The following is a 13296-nucleotide window of genomic DNA, read 5'->3' as shown; positions in this document are numbered from 1 at the left end:
TTCAGGAAGCCCACGATAGGGCCTACAATCAAGGGTCCGCTAGCAATATGAGCGCTAGCTCGATGGGCAGCGCGGCTGCTTTGCAGGTAGGATAAGTCCACCGCCATTTGTCGAGGCCTTGAAAGACGCTCGTACTGACGTGATGATAGGCACTTAAATCATTCACTTCCGGTGGAGGGAGTGGTGGAGGCAGCCAGAGCCAGTTGATCAGCTTAGCGATGGGTGAAGCAAGCAAGCTTTTTGATAGTAGTGGGGGTGCGAGCTCTGGTAGCAAGCAAGACGCGGTCAACGGCGCAGCAATGACTGTCATGAAGCTCCTTGTTCAATCCAAATTCAGCGGTGGTACTGTTGGCGGTGGAAACAGTGGTGGACTGGGAAGCTTAATGGGGGTTGTAAGTCATTCGAGTGTTGTACTCTGCAGGTTACTGACGGCTAGCAGGCAAGCAAATTTATGTGAAAACAGCGCTGCGCTCCGTTGATATAATCATACGTATATGTTCACCGTCAAGTTCGAAATTATCTTGTGATATTAGAAATGTATGTAACTGGTGATGAGGAATCAAGACGAAGTTCCGTGAACGACGTGTGTCAGGACCATCGAAATTATGCAGGCCAATCGAAAAAAAAAAAGATACTCGAAAGGTGGACAGCTCAACTGCGCGAGAGAACACGCACAAAACATTATTTCTAATGCGTGATCCGGGGGATATTCGCAAACGTTGATGGAGGTTCGGGATAGTTGTCATGGTCGGGCTCATACGTGCCGTTTCGTTTCAAAGTTAGCTTGGTATGTATGTGCTCACAGGCAAGCTTCCTATCACGCACGTGGGTAGTGGGCGTCGAGGACTTACATGAGATTAAGCCTGATACTGTAGTCAGTGACATCATACATGTGATCGGGTCCTCAGCTTGCTTGGACCAAGGAAACTAACAATGTCGTTTAGCTTCTCTGGTCGGCATATGTATGTAGGTCACGAGTCTTTCGCACTGGGAGCGTAAGTGGTGTATGTCGTGGCCGCTGTACTGTACAGGGGTTGCGAATCACATTACAAAAAAATGTTTGACATCGCTTTGTCCGCAAACGACGCGTGCAGGGCTGTGGAAATCATGCAGGCCAATCGAAAGAAGGGATACTCGAAAGGTAGACTGGTCAACCGGGCGAGATAACGAGTACAAAAACATGTCTGATGCGTGGTCCGGGATATTTCTGAATTGTGTGGTATGCTATAGCTGCGTGTTATTACAGTGTAAGTATTACTTCGCTGACATCGTTCGAAGGCAATGCATTGCGCATACGGTGTAAATAGCACGGTATATGTGAAAAGGTGTGAACATCAAGGCCTGATGCGTAGTGGAAGACGGGTGTGCGGCGGCGAGACCGTCTTCTGCATAGCCTGCATGATGGTATGGTTATCTTGCGAGATCAAAAATTGGGAAATTACATTGGGTGTTGAATGAAGTGCCGGTGAAGGATCAAGTCGAAGGTCCTTCAATGGATGTTTGGCAAGATCATTGAAATCATCCAAGCCAATCGAAGGGAGAGGTTCTCGAAAGGTGGATAGCTCGACCGGTTGAGGTAACGGAGACGAAACCGCTTCCGGTGTTGTGGCAGCCGGTGAACTCGATTCAGAAGACGAAGATCGCATGGAAGAGCCAGAAGATGGCCGATGACGCCCCAGGGAATCTGGAGTTGAATGTGGCAGATTTCGTGTTGAAGTTTGTGGCACCCGTTTGGGCAGGGGAGCTATTTTTCGCCCGCCTTTAAACGGCGCCTGAAGAGAAGGTTGTATCAACGTGACAGGTCGAGACCGTGGACTGAGTGTACGGAAGGGACGTAAACGGTCTCGAGGAGCAAGAACGGAGGGAAGAAGAATTAGTGGGGGTTTGGTAGTGAATCCTGCCGTCCGACAGGTTGCAAATAGTGGTGCTGCAAATGGTTTAACAGTGATTGACGCAACTGCAGCACCAATTTCAAGTGTGTGAGCTGGGCGGGTTTGCTGACACTGGCGGCCATGGTCATCCCTAACACTCAACTTTGAGAATATCTCCATGAGACCCGACATGCTCATGACTTCCAGCGGGGAAGACCGGACAGGCGAAGGTCGCCTCTGCCAAGGTAGCAAGTGGGATTGTAATACACTATTTTCTAGAAAGGGCTCGCATCGAGGGGGGGGTGGATAGGTCGAAGGAAAGGCATGAGGGGGCGCTGGAGCGTCAAATGGATCCTGGAAGTCTGAAGTCAGACACAATGGATTATGGCGCATCGACTTGCTTACTATGGCTTCACCCCTTAATGTAGATAGTCGGTTGCAAACTTCGTTCCGCTTCAAGTGCTGTTTCACCTGATCGCATGGTGTGCCTTGAGAAAGCGTTGTTCCGTCCAGCAGGGGTTTCTTGAGCAAAAACTTTCCCTCCTTCCTGGAGCGAGTGCGTTTGCGTTTGTTTTGAAACTAGTTGGTGACCACAGGAACAAAGGTCAGTACCAAAGCAACAACTAATAAAGCAACTGACCCAAACGTGAATCTGCCTGTATGTCATGCCAGATTTCTTAGCGAGAAAGACTTTGTCGGCGTGCGTTGGGAAGGGGTTTTCATCAAAAAAGCGTTCTAGCAGAGGAACGTATTCCTAATTTACAGCCCAGTTATAATACTCAGTCGGTGAAGGTATGAGTAGGTAACTCACGATATTAAATGTCACATGTGTGCCCCTGCCTCGGTGTGGACGGTCGTTTTGACCAGAATTTATGACTGTATGGCTCTTATACAATGACAAGCCATCTCTCAGCCAGCCTTCGAGTTTCGTAGTGTATAACTCTTTGATGGTAGTGAAGAGTTCGGATTCGAGGGACGGAGAGGTAGACGGGCCCGAGTGCCGTGATGTGGAAAGTGCTACTTGAAGCGCGGCGGTCTCATAGTGATGTTTAAGTTCAGAGGCTCGCTGTTGATAAGCTTGCTGCATCTCCTCGGCCAACGCGGTCGGCGCACCGGCATTAACCAAAGCAGACAGCAGAGAAGGTGGTTCAGGTAATGAAATAGGGAGAACTCGTTCGTTTCCAGGCCGCACAAAGTGCCTAGAAGGCGGAATTCGTCCAAGATACTCCTTCGAACAGCTCAAAATTCGTTGAAGGACCAAGTCCATGGTGAGTCTGGCGATGGGTGGCGTATTGGTGTGAGTGAACTGATATCGCAGTATTACTCGCATACATAAGCACTTGCCTTCATTGTCATTATGTAAACAGAAAGTCTGAACTGCGCTTCAAACTCCGCATTGTCTACGATTCTCTAAAAACTGCAGCTTGCTGAGGTGTTCCGTCACAAATCATCATCGCTATTCTCAAGTATGGACGCGGAAATACGCCAACGACTCATCGATGCCGAGGGAGGTCTGTTGTTGGCCTTGTCTGATGAGAGGCGCTTGTTGCCTTTCCATTCTACGTGGGCAAAACTTCAGGAAGACATCGCCGGCATGAAGTGTCAGGGTGAACTCACAGAGGAAACGCTGATGCTGGCGCACGTAGTAGCATCTCGCATCTCCATGATTGCACAATGTTGTCTTGAAATGCAACAGGAGCAAAAGTTGCTTATGGCTGAGTTGGCAAGTGGCGTGGAGGATATTCTGAACGGGCTAGACGACGTTTCTATCACATCAGTCTCGCAACAAAGCGAAGAGAGGTGTGTCTCGTGGCACGTTAGGTTTCTCATTGCTGACTAGCTCTGCTTTCAAAGATTCGTTCCTTTCATCGAAACAGCTTATAACTGGCTGCTTCAGAACATCCATAACCCATATCCTTCCACGCAATTCAAGGCATCTGTCGCTAAGACTTGCAGTTGTTCACAGAATTCGGTGAACACTTGGTTCATCAACGCGCGGCGACGCATTGGTTGGACATCTTTGTGTCGCGAGCAATTCCACAATTGCCGAGCCGACGCCCTGGATGCCGCATACCGTGCTCTCGTTCGACCTGATCCAGCACGTCCACTGCCTGCAATTATAATCCAGGCTTTCGAAACTGTTAAGGCTAATACGGAGGGACTATACTCGTCGACGGTTGCCTGGAGCGCCAACACCAAAGGTCTCGATGCTTCTGCGGATGTAACGGAATACGGCAAACAGAAATCTACTGATGAAGATAATGCGCGGCAGGGAACATGCAGGACAAAAGGAAACGCGCATACACGTCACGAGAGCTGGTGTTCCGAAACACCGACATACCCTTCTCCTTTCTCATCCCCACCGCCTCCAGCATTTGCCATCCCTACTCTCATCCCTTCGCTTTCAGATGAAAGCGATGATGAAGACCAGGACGTCGCGCCTCCCGTTCTAGCCGGCCGTAAACGTCGAGCAAGTCTATCAGAAGACCAATGTACTACTCGCACCGAACGCCAGAAACGCTTACGGCATGTAACACATTGTGATTGACGCTTTGCTGAACTAAAATTGGCCTAGTGTCCGGTCTCCCCTAACCCCAAGTACTAGTGCAAGCGAGCCTTTGTCTCCTTCGTCCGACGATGGAACCACTACTCAACCTTCAATAGGAACGCAAGTTAACTGTGTACTGCCTCGGTCTCGTAAGCGGCGGCTTTCTGAAGGCGCTGAATACAACCTTCCCAAGCGCCCCCGTGGTTCATCTGTTGAGCCCCGCCTTCAGGTGGTTTCCGATCCGCTTCCGCGAACGACATCGAATGAAGGTGATATCGAGGATTGGTTTCAAACGAATTTTCAAACACTATTTGACCTTCCTCCTCCTGTCGAATGCTTGGATCCTGACCCCTGCATGCAATGGGAATTCTTGTTTGGCGGATATTCGATACCTTCAGCCTCGCTCCAGAGTCAGCCTCATTGTGAGTATTAGTTACTTTGTGACTCATCCCTATCCCCCTCACGGAGTTTCAGTGATGCATTCACCACCGAGGTCCTCTGAGGTTGTGCTACATGATGTAGAGGAGCGTGGTGGCGATTGTAGCGGCTTCGACGACCTCTTCTTACCCCTTGAAAATGAGGCTTGTGAAGATGCATTGTCAGGTATACAGTCATCGGCCCTCCAGCCCTTCCCTGAACACCAATTCGCGCTGTCTGACGGAACGCCGTCCGTGGGAGGTGTATCATTTCTTGACGACTGGGTAACACTCTGTGAATCTACCCCTCAGACGGAGGGTGTCGGTACTTATGCTCCTGAACCGAGCTTCGAGTTCCCCGACCTCTTGGTGTCACAACCTTCGGTAAATATCCAGTTAGGTCATGCGGCCCTTATCCTCGGGGATATTGGTTTGCCTGTTGGTGCTTGACATCGCGACTCCACACTATCCTTATTCATAAATATGCGTCATTGCTGTTCTGCTTTCGAATGCTGCTACTCACTGGTGATTGTTGTCCTGTTACTGCTCCACCTACTTTCTCTCATTCGCCATCCATGTTTTTTGGTGTATTTTTTAGATTGTATCTATAAAACATTTTTAACATAATGTAGACACGGATTAAGGGTACAACGTGGTCCTGTTTCGCTCAAGGTGTGCTCCGGCCGCTGACCTTGGCCGCCTACGTATCGCTGCAGCACTGGCTCGAAGGTCAAGTCAAATTACCATAATAGATTGCTCATCATTGGATGTGGGTATTACATGAAACCTGCGCTAATGGTTCTACGATCCTGATGGCATTAATGGCGGCTGGAAATACTACTATTATCTATCCCCCATTGGCCAACAGTCTGCATAGCTGCTGCGTCCCCACCTTGCAATGCTGGCAGTTTGAGTAACGCACTTAACATAAGCCAGGGATTTTTTCCACCCCCGTAATACAATACTTCTCGCTTGTACCTTTCTCCTAGTTCCCGATCGACAGGGCTCGACACAAATATGTGCTGCCATACATACGACGCAATCGCGCGATCAAAGAGGTATGAGTAGTATGTTGCGCCATAACCAAAAAGATGGCCAAATTGCGTCTGGAAGGAAGTGCCTGGAGTGTGCGGGATCAAGCCACGCGTATTGGTTAAGTATGCAAGGACCGCAGTAGAATCGAATTCCGAATCTAAAGCCAATGGGGAGTGGTATACTTGGTCGAGCACCGAAAGCAATACACTGCTGTGCGTGTCAATGAAGTGGCATGGATCCCGATGATTGTTACCAGTTTGACTATCCGTCGAGAAGCCGTTGGTATCGAAAAGTGAGAGCACGGTTGGTGAACTGAGGAAGTGTTCCATGAGAATGGATGGCAGCTCGACGAAATCAGTCGCGCAACGGGTACCTGACACATTGTGGTACTCGGTGCGGCCGATCATTGCTACACGGGACAAAACTGCATTAGAAATCGTACACACCCTGATACAAGAGCTCACAGTGCATGGCGTGGCCCATTTCATGGAAAAGAGTCTGCACCTCGTGCCACTCGAGAATAGTTGGTCCAGAGTGAACTGAAGGTCGACTAAATTCGCATAGTAGCACGACAAGAGGAAGCTGGTATTCTCCTTGGACACCACGTAGCCTATGTCGCTTCACGAGCTCAAAGCTTTGTGAGGCCTCCAGCAGCCCCTCCTCCACACCGCTCATTCTAAGGTCACCTGCTTCGTCATCGTTGTCAGTGCGTCGTGAACACCTCACCGTATAATGGGCAGCTCCACACGCTTTTCCGTTTCGCGCAAAAAGATCGGCATATATCCAGCCAATGACCCCATGTTCCTCATCTACAACCTCTACTTTGCGCACATCCGGATGCCAGACTTCACCAGGAAGAACCTCTGACGGCAGCAGCCATATACCGTATAGATGCTTGAACAGGCGTGACAGGCCCATAAAAACCCGTCCAAGGGAGAGTGGAGGAAGTGGAATCGGTGGCTCTGGGGGTTCCGGAGGACAGTAGTAGGATCTATCCCAAGCCTGAATGACGGGCAATGACGTAGTCTTGAGATGGGCTTGCTTGCGGAGCCTCAGAGCATGCAAAGCTTCCTGCGCATGGACAGCCGTCCGATCTAAAAACGTGTCCAGGAAGTAGTTCACGTTCTCTGCAATGACAATTCCAAGGTTTAGGAATAAACTGACCGTCAGTCCACAGAATCACCCACCCGGAGTTTTGGCCATCTTGTCGTGAAGAACCATACCAGCATAACTATCCCAACCAACTAAGCATGCCAACTCAGCTCGTGCGCGCAAAAGCCTCTCCAAGCATTCAATCTGCCGAGGCGTACTTGAATGCGCAGCCACGTATAACTTTTTGCGCGGCGATTCTAACGGCGCGGATCTCATGATCATATAAGCCTGGTGAGATCCGGGATACACCAGTAAACTCTTTTGCGTGGAAGAAGCTTGTCGTTGAAGCCTGGCGCCCATGCCAGTATCCTTCAGACCCTCTAGTTCTGACGCGTCAATTAATGCGGCCGGCCTTGGAGCGGAAGCCTGATTGACGAATTCGTGTCCAAGGGATAGGATTTCAGAGGAGAGGGATACGAACTTCTCTCTGCTTTCCGGTGGCAATCGTATGGCCGACTTCTCAAAATCACGCCAAAATATAAGCGCAGTCTGATAGGCCTCCGGGCCGAGTGACTTGACGATTTCAGGGTCATGCAACACCACGTCAAGAACCTGAATGCATTGTAAGCAACAAGCTTACAGTGCTAAGGGCCCACTCGCCTCATACAAGCCAACGTTTGTGTTCAGTACGTTCATGTACTCGCACAGCTTTTCGTAACTGTCGTTAGCGGACTGCACCCATTGTGGATCGGGATGGGCATTTCGGAGGAGCTCAGCAAGGTCAATGACGCCACAAAGTAAATCGCTGAGCCTGTCCAGGTTTTTGACGACCTTGAAAAGCTCGCTTCGCGACTGTGCGGCGCGCAGAATACGTGCCGTCAGTAGCTGGGCGCGTACCAAAGTTGAGTCAGCCAACGCGGTGAAAGCTGAAGGCGTCGTCAAATGCGTATGCTGGAATATCCCAGTCACGGAGACTGCTCGCGTCCTGTGGCTGGACTGAGGCTGATCGAAGAGAGACACTAGATCAAAGTCGTCTGGTGAAGGCGGTATAATTGGTGTCAGCGTTGACGACTTGCGGACCGCAATATTACACCGGCAGACCCTGGAGCGAAACGAAGGCCTGAGAAGCTTCCGAAAAACATTTTGAGTTAGTCTGGCTATCATCAAGTGATGACGAGCGGATAGTTTTTGGGAGTGCGTCAAGCCAACTATTACAGCCACTGACAGTGAGACGTTTACATAACCCAGCCTCACAACTCGCCAAGAAGCACCGACGTCCCCCAAATTTCGGAATCTCATCCAAGTCAGTTTTCTTTCAACTATCGGAGTCATGTATTGGTCCCGCAACGCTAAGCAAGATCGGGGACAGGTCGGAAAAGTGCATAAATTACTACGAGAGCATGGAATAACATTGACATCGTTAGAACGCTGAGATGTATGATAACGTCGTGTAAGAGAATAAAGTGACTGACTATAGTATGCTTAAACCAATGCTGGTAGGTGGTATGGATGAAAGATGAAATACAACCTGTAGGGAAATGCTTGGAAGGGAAGTGGCTCCTGGGGACAAACCGTATCAAAAAATCAGTGTGGCCTTGGCTGCTCTGGTAAAGGCGGTGGACTATCATCAATGGACCCATCTAAATCCATGTCTTCCCCGTGTCTGTTGACTGTGGCAAATTGACCGTCGTTAGTTGCGGGAGGTCCCGTATCTCCGTTGTGATGGTGGCCATTTGTAGCGGTCAAAGCTGTGCTGCCGGTCACGGTCGTTCTCCCATTCGTCGCTGACGGATGGATAGGCTCCACCGCGTAAAACCAATACTTGCTCTTTTTCTTTCCGCCAACCTGCTCAACCGCAATCTCGGTCGGTTTTACTGCCGCAGCACCGTCCGTCTTAGGCTTCGAACTGCCATTGGTTGTGGACGGCGCGAGAATATTCCCTGCAGCAGCAGACCCAGGACTCGACCCACTCTCCTCTGTCCGGGCTCGTTTAGGCGGACGGTCAAGTTGCGTATCTTCCGACGTTCCAAGGCGAGTCGACCGTCTTTCACCCCGCCATTCGTGTGCCAAAAATTCTGGCGAAGGGCGCTTGCCTCTTGTAACCCTCGTAGATCTCCGTCGTGCCTGCAGGCCCGTTGCGCGGCGAGTAGACCGTTTCTCACGAGAATGGGAACCATCGGTGCGTTCAAATTCGTCGTCATCCTCCTCCTCGAATGCGTATTCATCAGCGTCATCCTGGGGCGAAGGTCCAAGTATTAGCAGTGAATTAGTATTACCCCTCGGCGATTGACTTGCCTCGCCGCTCTCCATGTCGTTGTATACGTAGTCCGGACGGCGTGTCTGACGGCGTGTCCGAGTTTCTCTAATTTCTGCCTGGGCCATAAGGACATGTCTCTGTTCGATCTTTCGGCGGACCCTTTGAACACGCTAATCGAGATCATGTCAGCGAAATATCCAACACACAGCATGTACCCTTTCTCTGAACTAACTGCATTTACGCAACGGAACGCGACTTACCGCTAGTTCAGCTTCGACGGCTTCGACACGACTCTCTAGAGCCTGTATTAAAGCAACATGGGCCTGTTCAATCTTGTTTTTCTTCGCGCCTTGCGGAGCGGAGGCCTTCAGACTTTGTATCACGGCGAGGTATTCCTCGCGCGTTGAAGACACGGTCTGGAATGTCGCCGTGACCTTCCAAGGGTTGGTTGACACATATATCCGTGGCGAATCTGAGATAGATCAAAGTGGCGGTCAGCGGAAAATTCATCCAGAACGGCTAACGCCGGAATCATGAAGTCAAAAAAATGCGGCCTCTGCACCAAATACACGCAAATAGGTAGTGGGGTGAAAAATGAAAGACACACGGACCATCCACAACCCAGTAGCGCTTTCGTGCACAGTCCTGTCCGATAGGAACGAGTTGCAGGTTCTCCCGACTCTTTGCGTCCGCTGGTTCGGGCGGGGCATTTGTGGCGTCCTTTTTTTTGTACTTATTTTGCGTCACGCCCCACGAGCGATCGATAACGCCCTTGATCTCCTGAGAGTGCTGTAGTTGCAGTTCCACCAGTTGGCGTAAAATTTTGAGCTGTTCCCGAACAACAAGGGACGCGTTTAGGGGTTATTGCGTAGAAATTACGAAATGTCACACACTTTGAGATCCCAATCGGCGGTAAAAATACCACCTTCCAGTTTGGCGAAAGGGTCCACGTTTGCCCCCAGCTGGTCGTCCCAGAACACCGTTCTTTCTGAGCTCTTGAAGGCTTCTGAAAGAACGTTGGAGACTGTAGAGGATATTTGGTCTACACTGAAAAATGGTTCCAACGTCGAGTATCTCTGCTGCACAGCTCAGCTGTGGCACATGCACTTACCTCAAGTTACGCGTCTGTGGTCGCAAATTGAGGATGAACTGCTGTAGTATCCTAGAGAGCATCGGATCGGGTTCGCGGGGAAGCAGCGCATTCTCGAAGCTGCAATCGGAGGAAATCGCGTGTTATATTTGAAGAAGAGAATGAGCATATCAACCGATGAACACTCACTCCATTGGAGTTTCCAGCCCCTCGACCTTGCCACGCAGATTTGTGAACCTGCATATAAAGGAGTACACGAATAGTGACTCCCATCTATCGGATGGATGCTTAGCATTTGAGGGTGGACAGATATGCCCTTTCTTTTCGAGCTGCTGCGCTGCAGACATGTTGCAGCCAAGTGTAAGTAGAATGTGGTTAAGAGAGTTGTCACGGGCTTGTGCGCCGTTAATCCGTGTCTACTTATATCAACAGCAGCACGCCAAATATCTCACAATAAGTAACTCCGCTCCACCCTTTCCTGTATCCAGTGTATATTCTCGACGGTAGGATAGTACATGACGGGCGGAATGACAGGATATATCACAAAAATACCAGCTGAGACAACGGGGAGGCACTCGGGGGGGTTGGAAAAGGGAGCAAGGGGCTTTCCCCATGAGTGGGCATGTCTTACCCAGGACCAACCTAGAAACTCGCTGTAAGTGCCCGCACATGAGAAAATAGTGAGGTGCACATGCCTTGGGGATATCGTGGTGTTCGCTAAGCGCTTCCAATTTAGCGTTAAATTCATTAACCCGGTCTTTGTGAGTCTTGCGAGCATGTTTCGCGACCTTGGCTACGAGCTAGCAAGAACAAGGAAGTGAGTCATAGATCTCCCATCCGAGTCTTGGGCTTACTCGTCGCCGCTGAACTTCCTCAAACCGTCGTTCCGCTTCCGTCTTTTTGTCATCCTTTCCAGACAAAGCAGGGGAGCCACGGTTGCTGCCTGGGGCGGAACCCGGCACAGGTTCGACGCCCTCGCTACCTAGTCGATGCTTATCTCGCTGTCGTTCTCTGTCCTGGCTGTCATCAACCTGCGATCGCGACTTGCCCTTCTTCTTCCTGATAATATAAGAACAAAGGCTGTGAGTCAAGAAATGCACGTACTTCTTGACAATCCCGCCCTCCGCGACGCCACCCTTGAACTTGAGTGAGCCTCCCGGGCGAAAGTCGTAGTCGGCCATGAACAAGAGGATGTGCTGACGTAACCCGACTCTGTTCCGCTGTGCTGGCAAACAGAGCCAAACAAGGCTGCCATCCAACTCGTCCCGCCGTGAAAAGGGCTTTGGGTCTGGGCACGGGGCTTGCGACCATCAAATTCTCGCGGAGGAGGGCATTGCTTGATGATCCAGTAGGCGACATCCTCAAAAATGGCCGTTCTGTCAACCCCATTCCACTATCTGACCTCGGTGCCGCCCGTCACGCGCTATTTCACTCTTGCGACGATCGCGTTGTCCTCTCTCTACCTCTGGATCTGGTGGTCAGCCGAGACCACCTACATACCATTTTTGACTCTTGTACCCGGCTCAAGCCTCTTCTACCCATGGACATTTGTATCTTCTGCTTTGGTGGAGGCGAGTCTTTGGGAGGTGCGTCACGGAATTTGGTAAAGCTCTCCCTCCGAGCTTCTGACCTTGACCATAGCTCGCCTTCACGTTGATCGTAATCCCAGCATCGTTACGCTATTTCGAACGTCTATGGGGCTCTCTTGAAATTCTAAAATTCATCCTTGTATGTGTAACGGGTCCAAACTTGATTGTCTTTGCCTTCAATTGGATCGAATATGCGGCGATAGGAGATGCAGACCTGTTTCTGTAAGTGGTGCCGTACAATCTTCCGGACCCTCGTTTCTGACGCCGATTGCTAGGTATGGCATGCAGTATCATGGCCAAATGGCACTCTTCACAAGCTTTCTCGTGGCTTTCACTCAAATCATACCAGAACATCAAGTGCAGATATTCGGTTTGTTTAGGGTTCGCGTAAAGGTGTGGTCGCATCCTTTGGCATGGAATTCAAACTGAACGCCAGAGCAGAGACTCCCGATGGTATACGTGACGTTTTCCACTATCATGACGTTGCTTGGCTTCCAGTGTCCTTACATTATCATCCAATTTGGCTGGTTTGTTTCATGGATATATCTTCGTTTCTACAAACGCAACGTCACCGACCCGCTCGGTGGTGTGGTCACATACGGAGACAGGAGTGAAACATTTGCTCTTACGAGCTGGTTTCCTCCACTTCTTCAGTAAGTGTGCCATCACAGCACTGCTCTTGTCTCGATTAACTTGTGCGCATTAGTACTCCGGTGTCAGCACTGGCCAATACGGTCTACAAAGTTGCCACCCCGCCTTCGTTTGGTCCCTTCATCGTTTCCTCAAGACATCGAAGCTGGGTACAGTCAAGTGCCTGGCGGCGCACGAGCGGAGGCTGAAAGACGACGGTGAGTTCACTGCAATCTAAGCGACGGTGTCTCTGAAATCTCTGTCAGCGCCCTTGCTCTCAAGGCACTGGATCAACGCCTGGCTCACTCGTCAAGTAACTTGCCTGGCCAAAATGGACCTTCTGGACAACCATCGCGTCCATCTCCCCCAGTGTCTGCCCTCTTGCCACGGAGCAAAGAGGGAGTGTGAGCGAGGCAGATGTCGCTGATTCAGGAAGTACGGAAAGCGGAGAATGACACCTCGCTACTTAGTTTTTGTAAATAGTAGTTCAGATTTTCTTATTGTTTCGTTCACGAAGTCATGCGCCTTACATAATCCGTACAGTGCTTGCTCGAAGGCCCTTAGTGCCAGACCGATCGATGGTCTGAGGTCGCCGAGTACGACGACGGCTCTCCTCCACTCCACCTCAGTGCTCAGAGTGTCTCTTGTCGTCCTGCAGTCCAATAAGATAACGATGGCGACGAACCTACAAAATGGAGCAAACGTCGACCCTGACCAACTTTTTACCAAGTATACGATCGCTGAAGTCAGGGAGAAACAAATTCAGCT

General features: G+C 50.4%; 2 protein-coding genes across 2 annotated transcripts; one reads left to right on the top strand and one right to left on the bottom strand.

Annotated features, from left to right (window-relative positions):
• Positions 1–992: 992 nt before the first annotated feature.
• Positions 993–3189, bottom strand: F5J12DRAFT_777028 (uncharacterized protein). Its single transcript, XM_051742310.1, has 4 exons — positions 2683–3189; positions 2512–2625; positions 2277–2450; positions 993–2225 (listed from the first exon to the last, which is right to left on the bottom strand). Exons 1-4 carry the CDS (start codon positions 3136–3138, stop codon positions 1335–1337), a joined length of 1635 nt encoding a protein of 544 aa, XP_051594031.1. The 5' UTR covers positions 3139–3189; the 3' UTR covers positions 993–1334.
• Positions 3190–3274: 85 nt separating this feature from the next.
• On the top strand, positions 3275–5544 carry F5J12DRAFT_878743 (C-terminal domain of homeodomain 1-domain-containing protein). The gene is made up of 4 exons (XM_051747136.1): positions 3275–3671; positions 3726–4397; positions 4447–4841; positions 4894–5544. Exons 1-4 carry the CDS (start codon positions 3340–3342, stop codon positions 5283–5285), a joined length of 1791 nt encoding a protein of 596 aa, XP_051594030.1. The 5' UTR covers positions 3275–3339; the 3' UTR covers positions 5286–5544.
• Positions 5545–13296: the final 7752 nt, after the last annotated feature.

Source organism: Pisolithus orientalis, assembly GCF_024613125.1.
Source record: "Pisolithus orientalis strain OTSU chromosome Unknown F5J12scaffold_255, whole genome shotgun sequence".
Classification (NCBI taxonomy): Eukaryota; Fungi; Basidiomycota; class Agaricomycetes; order Boletales; family Pisolithaceae; genus Pisolithus; species Pisolithus orientalis.
The sequence above is the reverse complement of the archived record's forward strand: the minus strand, read 5'-3'. Positions and strand labels throughout refer to the sequence as shown.